Source organism: Onychostoma macrolepis, chromosome 11 (assembly GCF_012432095.1).
Source record: "Onychostoma macrolepis isolate SWU-2019 chromosome 11, ASM1243209v1, whole genome shotgun sequence".
NCBI lineage: Eukaryota > Metazoa > Chordata > Actinopteri > Cypriniformes > Cyprinidae > Onychostoma > Onychostoma macrolepis.
The window spans coordinates 8997799-9010197 of record NC_081165.1 but is presented as its reverse complement, the minus strand read 5'-3'; the positions used below and the strand labels follow the sequence as shown (position 1 = coordinate 9010197).

At 33.0% G+C, this 12399-nt stretch overlaps 1 protein-coding gene across 18 annotated transcripts in view; it reads left to right on the top strand.

Moving 5' to 3' along the window:
- Positions 1-12399, top strand: part of camta1b (calmodulin binding transcription activator 1b) — a 332021-nt gene that overhangs the window by 290077 nt on the left and 29545 nt on the right. For all 18 annotated transcript variants that reach the window (XM_058792231.1, XM_058792239.1, XM_058792227.1 and 15 more), the window contains one exon: positions 10676-10829. In XM_058792231.1, coding sequence (XP_058648214.1) covers positions 10676-10829 — 154 coding nt within the window. The remainder of the gene's footprint in view (positions 1-10675; positions 10830-12399) is intronic.

The window sequence follows — 12399 nt, the reverse complement described above, 5'->3', positions numbered from 1 at the left end:
CAGTTGCTATTTTATTTCACATAATTGCAACTTTATTGTCATTTTATATCTCAGTGTATATGATTTGTAGTTTTACATTTTATTTAACAGTGACCTGTTGTATTACACTGATGTGGAAATGGACTTCCATACATTATCAAAACTAAATGCATTAAAAACCTCAAATTGATGTTAAAGTTTTGTTTTTGTGGCATATACTACCATTCAAAAGTTTGGGGTCAGTATTTTTTTATTTTTTAAAGAAATTAATACTTTTATTCACAAAGGATGCATTACATTTTGATGGTAAAGACATTTATATTGTTACAAAAGATTCAAATAAATGTTGTTTTTCTTGAGCATCAAATCAGCACATTAGAATGATTTCCAAAGGATCATGTGACACTGAAGACTGGAGTAATGATGCTGGAAATTCAACTTTGAATCACAGGAATAAATTACATTTTAAGATACATTCAGTTAGAAAACAGTTATTTTAAATTATAATAATATTTTACAGTTTTTACTGTAATGCAGCTTTGGTAAGCATTTGACATTTCATTCAATAATAATTATTAAAAATTCTGCAGAGTTTTAAGATCCTGTTAAACCACACTGGAGTTTTGTAGTTTTTAGTCCGTATCTGTTGAGTGTGTATGCCGGTGTACTCCTAAAGTTGACAAAAACTTTTAGGAGATATATGCATATAAACCGACTGTCTTTCCCTTCTGGGAAAATGGGCCAAAATATTGATGACTCAACTTGTTTGCAGGGGACATATGCTAATTTTTGCAGATGCTCTCTAGAATGAGAATGTCCCACCTGCGACTGATGAGAAGTTAACTAAAGAAAAACAGGCTGTTTATAAAGAGGACAAGCGCTTGAATTTTAAAATTGCAAGAAAGAAAGCCGCGAAGCCAGGAGATTTTCAATAGTCAAACGTGCTTTAAAATAAGTATTTCATAACAAAAGTTCACAGTGGGCAATGACACTTAAACCCTCGGAAACTTTAGGCATTATTCGTTTCCTTTTGAAGTTTAGCACTGTTCTTTCTCAAAAAGACTAACTTGAGAAGTGAAATCCGTGACTTCACCACCCTAAGCCCTCCGTCTGTGCGCTATACGTGACACGTCGAAGCCTTTTTGTCAAGTCCTTGAGGAGAACTGAGACTTCCTGTGCCCACCAGCCGGAGAGAGGTGAAAGCACACACACACGCATTTGTTCAGATCTACAGATCCTCAGGAGATGCCTGTGACCCTCACTCAGAAGAGGTCCTGAGACAAATGTGGCGTGTTGTGGAGCCAGTGAGCCATTAGTGCTGTTTTCCCCTTGACCTCTTAGACAAGAACAGCCATTATGCTGTTGTTCGAACAAAAACCTCAAGGTGGGTTCAGCGTTTCAAAGCCCGGCAGGGTTCGACTGGAGAGGTAGTTTCTGAAAACATGAGGGAACGTTTGTGTGTGTGTGTGTGTGTTTGAGAGACAAACCGACAGAGAAAGAACAGCATAAGTCAGGGAGCAAGAGCTCACGGCCCATTAAATAATACATCCTTCCTGAAAGGCCTTAAGGTAGCGCTGAAGCCGTGCAGGTCTGGAGCTGATTACAGACTGCTGAAGAAACAGTGTTCGGCTGTCAGCCTCTGACCCACAAACACCCTCGACAGCCCGGCTATAGAAACAGAAAGACGCCAGCAATGCAAGCTAAATAAACGTGAAAAGTTCTTCAACAGTATGCAACCGATATATCCAGATTCCTCTGTAGCCATACAGAACACCACATACACTCTCAGAAGAAACTGTGGTGTAACCCTTTAAAAACGTACTAATATGTATACGCACTATGTATTTTTAAAGAACTAATATGTAATAATATTTCCTTTTGTACTTATGGTACTTTTATTTAAATAATTATATAAATAAATAATTATGAAATAACTGTACAGTACATATTTTTATATAAATAATTTGTCATTTTATATATATATATATATATATATATATATATATATAATGGTTTGTTATATAGATTTCTATAAATAATATTATGTAATTATATTTTATATTTATGTTTATTTACTTTTGTCAATTATTTTAATTATTTAGCACACAGCACAACCACCTTGTAGCATTCATTCAAATTTTACTATATTTTTACTTTATTTTAATAATTATATAAAATAAATTTCTAATTGTATATATCTTATATAAATAATTGATATATTTAATTATATAAATGTTATATATATATATATATATATATATATATGAATAATATTATATATATAGTTGATATATTTTTAAATGTTTTTATATATTATACAATTAATATTATATGTGTGTGTGGTATAATTATAGACATAAATATTTGTATATATTTTATATAAATAATTCATTATATAATTATAGAAATAAAAGCTCAATACTTTTTTATTTTCTTTAATTTATTACTATGGTCAATTATTTTCACAAAGATTTAGTAGTTTTTCATTCACATTTGACCATATTTTTACTTTTTTAAATAATTACATATAAAAATCTAATTGTGTAAATCAATGTACACTGTAAAAGTGATAAGTTGACTTAACTTAAAAAAATTGAGGAAAATGTTTGCCTTAAAATTTTTAAGTAAATGATAATTAAAAAAATAAGTTAATTGAATTCTCAAGTTCACTTAACTTTTTTTTTTTTTTTTAATTATTATGTACGTTTAATTATTAATTATTTTTTAATTATATCATGAATGTGAACAAATCAGGCTTCAGCATTCGGAATAAACAGGAGTTTCCCCATAGCTTTTCATACGCAACATGAGAGACTGTGGTGAAAACTGCAAGTGAAAGAATGAGTGAGGGAGGCAGATGTTTTTAGGATAAATGGTACATTACTGAAGCAGGACTGAACATTGCACTGCTCTAGAAGCTTCTCTGGACTCTTACTTTGGAGGGGTGCGACTTTAGGTCTTTCCCACGAGACCAGAGAGAGAAAGAGAGAGCAAATGAAATAAAACAGAAGAGCAGGAGAGAAGAGAAAATAACAGCTGAAAAACATCACAAAGGCCCAGCTGCTAATTGAAAAGAGAGCAAATTAATTACGCTAATGAAGCAATTAAAGGGCTGTCACGCAACCAAGCCTCTCTTTTAGGCCGGCAAGCATTTTGTTTCTCAAGCATTCCCCCGGTGTCTGTGTGCAGGAAGATGCAGAACACTTTCTCCTCGTTCCATTGTTTTCTCCTTAATTTACACTCTTTTAATCTAGTGAAACACAAACACAAATTGTAAGAAATGAGCCAAATAAGAACATTTCCCCAGCAGAGTAAAACCGAAGGTCAAACAAAGGTTGTATCATGATAAACTGTGTGCAAACATATGTATATGTATTTTATTCATTAAAAACAGTATTTTCATAGTTTCAGCATCAACTAGTTCCAAAAGATTAAAAAATATATATGTATCCAAATATATTTTGAAAACAAGCTTTAATGTCATGCACACTTTTGTTCAGCAGGTCTTATCTTTTATTCCTTTCTAAAGATGTTTGAAACATTTCTTTATTTTCATATTTCTTTCTATATATATATATATATATATATATATATATATATATATATATATATATATATATAACATTTTAAAATTATATATAATTTTATATCATGATTAATGATTAATGTTGTATTGATATCCTCAATTAATTTTGCTATTATGCCATAGTACATCTTCCCAGCTCTCTTGCACATCTCCATTTGCTTAAGAGACGTCTCTATTCCCCGTGGCAGATGCCTGTCAGTAACGTTGCATGTGTGTTGATTTGTATTCATGTGGGTCTGTGCGTATAAATAAAAGTGACACAAAATTTATTAACCCTCTGATCATGGTGTCCTCTAAAGTCATCTTTTAAATGCATTTAACAGTTCGGAAATTAATACATAACATAATACACCTTTGACTCTTACCTATAATGTTTGGCTGTCCTCTTTGTATGTCATTGCCTTTTTTAAATAAAATAATATATGGTAAATAATACATAATTAAATTGGAAATTCTGATTTTTAGAAAGTAGTAGGGTTGATTATTTGCAACTGGACAAGCAGAATAAATATTTTAATTAATTAATATGAATTATTATATTCTTGTATTGAAGTAGAGCGAAAAAATAGAACTTTTTATGTGATTTTCTGTGATTTAATAATTCATTAAAACAAAGGGTTAATACAGCACTTCAGGCTCTTATTTTTTCTCAAAATGTCTTTGTAAAATGTATGTATTGATGTTGTAATTTATTTTAATGTCATAATCTATAGCATCAACAGGCTCAAACGCTTTAGACAACCTAAAGAAATGCCCCAGCATGCAGATGAAGTGAGTCGAGTGCAGATATCAGTGTCAGGAGCCTCTGGGCAGGTCGGTGAAGATGAGCCATACTCGCAGTATAAATGCAGAAAAACCTAATGGGTTACAACACACACTTCTGTGTCCACACATAAAGCCTTTGCAAGTGAGGGGAAATTGCCCTTGAAATGAATATAGTGTGTGTGTGTGTGCCCTGGGCAGAGAGCAGCTTAATGATGGACACACTGGAACATTCATCATCACGTTCACTGCGACCAGGGCAGCTATTAAACATAGCCCAGAGTGCAACACACACACACAATACGTTTACACTCACACAATATGTAATGCATACACGAGTCACACACACACACACACAGGCTGTATGATCGATAGATGTCACGCATGAACACAGCGACATGCCTGCAGAATGTCAAACACTCTTTCTAGCCCTGCTCTGCGTGTCTGATTCGCTTTTAAAGCAAGCGGAACGGGAATAGTTCATGCAAGAATTAATATTCTGTCATCGGTTTTTTTCCATATAGTGAAAGTGGAACAGAACTGCAACTGTCGAGCTCTAAAAAAGCACTGTAAAGTATGAGACAGGAAGATTTCCCGTCCATAAACACTGGAACACAGATCAAAAATTTACTACCGTTTCTTATTCCTACTGCATTCGTGTGTTTGCGAATGTGTTTTGGATGAGACACACAGCTGAAGTACAGCAGGTGTGAGACGACTCCAGTCACTGACACACGTGCCTGTAATGCAAGATCCACCTGTGTGGAAGAGAGCGAGAGAGTATTTATACACTTAATTTATTACCTTCATTATCTTTGATGAGATGGGAAGCAGTTTAGGGTTCAGCTACACTGGTCACACATGCAAACACGTGTGTTTGTGTGTGTGTGTGTTTGTGTGCGTTTGCTTGTGAGTGTGTATCTTGTCAAGGCTTGTTGCCAGGTTACAGTCGTGTTAAAACTGCCATAAGCAACAGCAAGTATTGCACTCCTTGGAAACGAACTAGAGTGAAATTGAGTGAGAACAACTCGCAAAGTTCAGTTCAGAAAACAAGGGTGAGTCAGCACATTGTGGAGCAAATTGAGGTTTTGACAGTACAACCATCTCAAATATAAAAGAAGTGCACATCTAGAAGACATCCACTTATTCTGGTCAAAAACCACGAAAGAGGCTGTTTGATTTACATGTACACTGTCTTTCAAAAGTTTGGGATCAGTAAGATTTTTTTATGTTTTTTCTTTTTTATTGAGTCTCTTATGCTCATCAAGGCTGTATTTATTTGATCAAAAATACAGACTTTTTTTTTTTTATTATTGTGAAATATTATTGCAATTTCTAATATTGGTTTTCTATTTTAATATACTTTAAAATATTATTTATTTCTGTGAAGCAACGCTGAATTTTCATAAGCCATTACTCAGTCTTCAGTGTCGCACGATGCTTCAGAAATCATTCTAATGTGCTGAATTATTATCAGTGTTGATACTGTTGTGCTGCTTAATATTTTTTTGGAACCTGTGATACTTTTTTCTTTGATTCTTTGATGAATAAAAAGTTAAAAGGAACAGTGTTTATTCAAAATATAAACCTTTTCGAACAATATAAGTCTTTGCTATCACTTTTTATCCATTTAACACATCCTTGCTGAATAAAAGTATTAATTTCTTTAAATAAAATAAAAAAATTACTGATGCCAAACTTTTGAATTAGTAGTGTATATTTTAACACAAAATGTATATTTTGAATAAACACTGTTCTTTTTAACTTTTTATTTATCAAAGAATCCTGAAAAAAAGTATGACAGGTCCCAAAAAATATAAAGCATTTTTTCCAACATTGAAAAATCAGCATATTAGAATGATTTCTGATGGATCATGTGACACTGAAGACTGGAGTAATGATGCTGATAATTTAGCTTTGCTTCACAGAAATTAATTTTATTTTAAAGTATATTAAAATAGAAAACTGTTTATTTTAAATTGCAATAATATTTCACAAAATTACATTTTATTTTCTGTATTTCTGTATAAATGGATACAGCCTTGATGAGCATAAAAAACTTATTGGCAGTGTATTTCTACCAACTAAGTTTGCTTTTTATTGGACTTTTTATGGGAACAGAAGAGGTGAAACTTTTGGAAAATTTGTAGACAAAAAAAAAATGTAATGAATGATTTTTTACTTGTTTTTCTTCCTTTCTTGTCATCTTGCATAAAGATTATACATTTTGTAAGAAAAAGATTTGTCATTTTACTTCTCAGGTAAATACATCTTTAAGGATGTTCAGATATTTTTTAGAAAAACAAGACAAAATACTGATTAGGGGGGAAAAAAAGTGTTTGCGTACATGTTTAAATTCTGTTTAAAAATGTAAGAAAAATGACGTTTGCAGTGTAAACTTCATGGTCATAAATTCTTTTCAAATGCATTTTCAAAATGAAGCCATTTCACCATGTGCAGAAATGTGATTTTATCAAATCTAATAGATTTCTAGCATTAAGTACAGATCCGACTCACAAAACCAGACAATCAAATTGTCATTTTTGCAGACAATATGCATCAGGTGGTCGGAGAACGAAACTATGTAAAACCCGTCTGTTGCACGTATCGCATCTGACACCTCTGAGCAACTGAATCCCCTTTCCAGAACATTCTCGCTCATAAAAACAGTGAATGTGCTGGCGTAGAAGTTTTAGCACAAAACAGTAAAATCACGCCTTCAAAAGGCAAACAAATAATGCAATCCAATTTCTCTCTTGTTTGAGACTGTGATGAAATCAGCCAGCCTTTTTCCCTTAAATCTACCAAAGGTATTGTGCAAACACCTTGAAATATGCATCCCTGAATGTGTTAGCTTTTTTCCGTCTCCCATCTGGTCGCTAACGCTGCAATATTAAAATGCTAATGGGGCTGCCGGACAGACGCTGAGAAAGGAGAAGTTGATTCCATCTTTCACGGAGCCTGAGAGAGACGTACTAACTCTTTTGGGCAAGAGCGCTGAATGATCGGCTCTATTTAAAAGCCAAAGGTGATGCGAAGACAAAAGGAATGCATTTTAAAGTCGAGTTTTGCCCTGTATCTCATCGATTAGCTCAGAATGTGTGACGAGTTTTGGGAGGGAGTGCGTGGAGGTAGATTGATAGAGAAGGTAAGTAAGTGGCAGCAGGGGAAATTTATTGACAGTTTAACATTGACAAAGCTTCAAAAATGGCTCAAGCTACCGCTGCTGCCACATTTCTCACTGTCTGAGCTCCCACACCTCCTTTCCCTCCATATAGCTGTGCTTTCAGATGTAGATGAAGATTTGTAACAAAATGACAACTAAATTCCGTATGGCTCAGTCTATTCGGCAGCTAAAAACAGAATAAGAGCAAAAAAATTCAATCAGACACCTTTAACATTTCTCACATTATCACAATTTCATCTTGATAAAATCAAATAACTTTGATAGAAAAGTGTGTAATCAATTAGGTTGAATAGCTGTCTGCTGTCAGCTGTTAAATTTAAGTACACAACTAGATAATACCACTTTAGGTCAACCAATTACTAAGAAATGCTTAATTTTGTTCAGTCTGTGGTGGAAAAAAAGGCTCAATTAAAGAAAAACACTTAAGCAAAAAATGTTTTAATCAATTTTACTGGTAGTCCACTGTATGAAGAATTTTTGGATATAATATGTCACAGTTCACTTTATTTTGCTATCCTCACTTACATAAATGAACTATAGTGTCCTGCACCCACTAGTAAAAAAAAAAAATGATATCTGGTTTCTGAATAATTTTTAGTTTGTCTGTACAAAATAAAAACTAGGATTAGGAACTCTTGGGATTATTAAACTGATTTTACTCAATCCTACTTATAAACTAGATAATGTTTTGGAGAAAAAAAATACACTGCAAAATTAAAAATAATAATAATTAAATTAAAATATTGTATTTTGTCTTGTTTTCTGGAACAAATATCTAGACATTCTTAAATCAAGATATGTTTACTGGACATGCAAAATGACAAAAGATATTAAAGGGATAGTTCACCCCAAAAAGAAAATTTTGTCATTTACTGACGCTCGTGTTGTTCCAAGCATGTATGAATTTCTTCTGTTGAACACAAAAGAAGATATTTTAATAAATGTTGGAAACCAAACAGTTGCCGGTAGCCATTAACTTATGAAAAATAAATAGAAGGGAATGACTACCGGCAACCATTTCATTTTTTGGGTGAACTATTCCTTTAAGTCTTGTTTTCTGAGAAATGCAAAATTAAGTGATCTGCCAATGGAGTCAGAAAAGTAACTTTTATATTGGCAGATATTCTTGTTTTAAACATAAACTCAATTCTGATCAATGACGATAAAACTTATTTGAAGTCGTTAAATGTATCTTGATTCCAAAATGTAACGTAATGAGTAAAAAAAAAAATTTTGCAGTGTATAAACTACATTTCTCCCACTTTCTTGGCTAGAGTAGCATAAAATGCACAACACTCCTGGCTGTTTTTCTTGTTAGTTTAAGTCTATAGCTGCATGTATGAGCCGTGTCCTTTGAGTGTATCTCTGCGCTTCAGTTTGATTAGTCATTCGAAGCTGCTGAATTTCTGCCCCCAAAGCTCCACGTATCCCCTTCACACCCACGACTCATGCTTATAGCAGCTGAGCTTTAAACAACACCTATTACTCTTATGCTGTCAATTAGGATAATTTATGGCCGTAATTCTGAGCCGGCATGAATTGCAGTGTTTTGATGTTGGTAAATACTTAGAAGTTAATTGGGGGCATCTGCTCCAGGGAGTTCGGGCGAAGAATGGGAGACTGTTGTGTTTTCTCGCGTGCTTGCCAATTAACGACTCCCACCTCCATGCCACCGAACGCAAAACAACTCGCAGACCTGACGTTTAACGCCTTTGCTCCTCCACCGTGGCGTGAGTTTAGATGGAGTTGTAATTGCATGGGTTAATTTCACTTTCTCTATGGATGCTGTTTATGGGTGTTTCTTTAACTACATGCACTTTTGGCCCTGTGCACTCCCGTAAAACATGCTTTCATAATACACTACTTTTAATTTGTCCACCAATTTAATGTGTCTGCTGCCAAGATATATCAGCGTATACGTACATGTCATGCATCACCACCGAAGAATTGTAGCCTGATCTCAATAGTAACACAAATGTAACGGTGGCAATTTTGTATGAATTTGCATGATGTGATTTGTACAGAAATATATGGCTTTTAGAAGAAAATTAGGCATGAGCCTAAACCTCAGTGCAGATTATACACTTGGGTTATTTTGATTAGGTTAAAAAATACAGCTAGCTAACACAATAAAACACAATAAAAACATGAAAACATAATAAAAAACATCTGTTCTGTTTTTTCAAATAAAGTCTTCATATATATACACACACACACACACACACACATTATGGAAGTCAATGGCAACCACCATCAATTGATTGTAATGAAATATTAAAATAAAAATATTGTAAATATTATAGCATGTGCAATAAAATATACATTTTATGAAAGATAAATAATTTTATAAATATATGAGATAAATAAAAAAAATATATGTATATAGATTAATAAAATAGAATTAGAAATATTTTGGTCTCAAATCATATTGTTTACCTTGATTTTTATTATCTTTCAACCCAAGCTTCCTCTTATGAAACTTCAATTCAGTTGAATCAATTGAAAATTAAACGCTGTTTCGAAGCACTCGAAACTCCACACGCTGATGACGCCTGTAAACTCAGCCTAAACATGCACAAAAACTATAACTCGTTATTTTTATTATACAAATTTGTTATTAAAAATGTCCACAAATGAATGTGTAAAACTGATCCGAGATCAGGTAAATAGATCGCCGCCTAGAGGCAAACAGTTATGAGCTAACGAAGACTCGTGACTATATATGTGCTCTGAATCACTGCTTTGAAACAAAAAAAAATCTTGTTCATTAAAAATAATACTACAGTTGTAATGTATGCAATTATAAAAATGTATATAATTTTACACAACATTTGATCGCTCTGTTGATATGCATTGTTTTATATATGTAATAGTTCATATTTTTATAGTGAAACATTGTAAGTCTGGGTTTGGGGGGTTATAATAAAAATCAGTCAAAACTCTATGTAAGAGCACCATTGCGGTATGTGTTTGGTTACCATAATTCTTCTCCGTAGACCCAATGAAAAAAATGTTGGACTTTCTTTTGAGCAGGAAATTTCCCTGTCGCTGTTCTCCTTCTGTGTCAATTTAATCTCACTTTTGTCTTCACTTCCTTCTCCCCTCATTATGTGTGGTCTTTCATCTCATCAGCTTCTCTCTTTTTCTTTTTCTCTCTTCAGAACCCTGACATTGTGCTGGTCCACTACCTGAACGTGCCCGCCATAGAGGATTGTGGGAAACCATGCGGGCCAATCCTGTGCTCCATCAACACGGATAAGAAAGAGTGGGCCAAATGGACCAAGGAAGAACTCATCGGGCAGCTCAAACCCATGTGTGAGTGTCAAACTACGTGTCTACGAATACGGTATAGTAGTATAATATGCCTGATATAGAAAAGATATTCAGTTGGATCAGGTTAAGCAAGTTAGTTTAGAGCAAAGACCATTAGTTATTTATTTGCTATATATTCATGGTCATTTCAGAGAAGATTCATCTGTATGTACAGTGGCCCCGAAAAATATTTGGACACTTAATTCACACTTAAAATATGAAAATATGAAACTGAATGTTTCTGAATGTTTTTATTTTTATTTTTTATTTTTTAACAAATGTTAAAAATCGTTAATTTTGTGGAAGAAGGAACCATTTTAAACATTGTTGTAATAATTCCATTAATTCCATATTTTTATAGCTAGCACTACATTTATGATTGGCTCAGAGTATGTATTTTGCTTAATCTAAATATGCACTATTCGATACTATTTTTACACTTTTAAACAATTATAGCTTTATTCAATATATATATTACAATAAATTAATTTTGATATTAAAATTAAAATATATTTATTAAATTTATTAAAATATATTTCATAAATATATCTTTGTGGACAGGTTGTTTGTGCACTGTATTCTGAATCCCATGAAAATCATTGAGAATCAGTGTTATTTTAGTAAAATTGAGGTCATTTTCATTTTTAAGTTTTAGTTGTGTTGTTTTGCTGTGTGTTTATATATATATATATATTATAATTAATATTATTAATATTAATTTGTACAATAAAATACCTTTTTTATAAAACAATGTATTCATTTTTATATAAAAATATATATTAATAATATAATAAAATCTAATACAAATATTCTATATGCAAATGAACTTTTTTTTTTTTTACCTTGATTTAAAAAAATCTAAATAATGCTGTTTATGTATTTATTTATTTAATAGCTGTATGTTCATAGTTATTTCAGAGAAGATTAATCCGTATCTACAGTGGCCCCAAAAAGTATTTGGACACTTAAACTACACTTTCAAATCTGAATGTCATTGCTATAGATAATACAGTATAAAAACATGCCATTTGTTTTCATATTTTGTATCTAATGCAGTGGCATGCTGACTGTGTTTTACACTGTCAGTCTTCACACATTGACACTCTCTGTACATTCACAGCAGTTATTTTTCTTGTAATATTTGAGTGACTTTTAAATCTGAACACACATCAATGAGTCATTAATTTCACGATGTGGTAGTGCAGCGCTGAAAGGGCAGGAGAACGCTTCTCACATCATCATCATCATCATCATCATCTCTTTGAATGACCTTCCATGAGTGAAGCTCAGTGACGGTGCAGGACTGCCACCTTCTGCTGACTGGAGGAAGTCGCAGGGAAGTCTGAGCTGGAACTCAAATTTTGGGGGTGGCCGACTGCTCTCATCAGTCATGTATTTTGAATGAGACAGACTGATGCTGCCCTGATGTGGCCCATATATGTACTGGGGCATAAAAGGGGCATTCTGGTTAGATGTGTGTAATTCAGGTCAAAAATATCTTAAAATGTCTGCAAAGCAATAGCAACACCGTTGATATATTGCAAAAATAAAAAAAAATTATTTTATTATTATG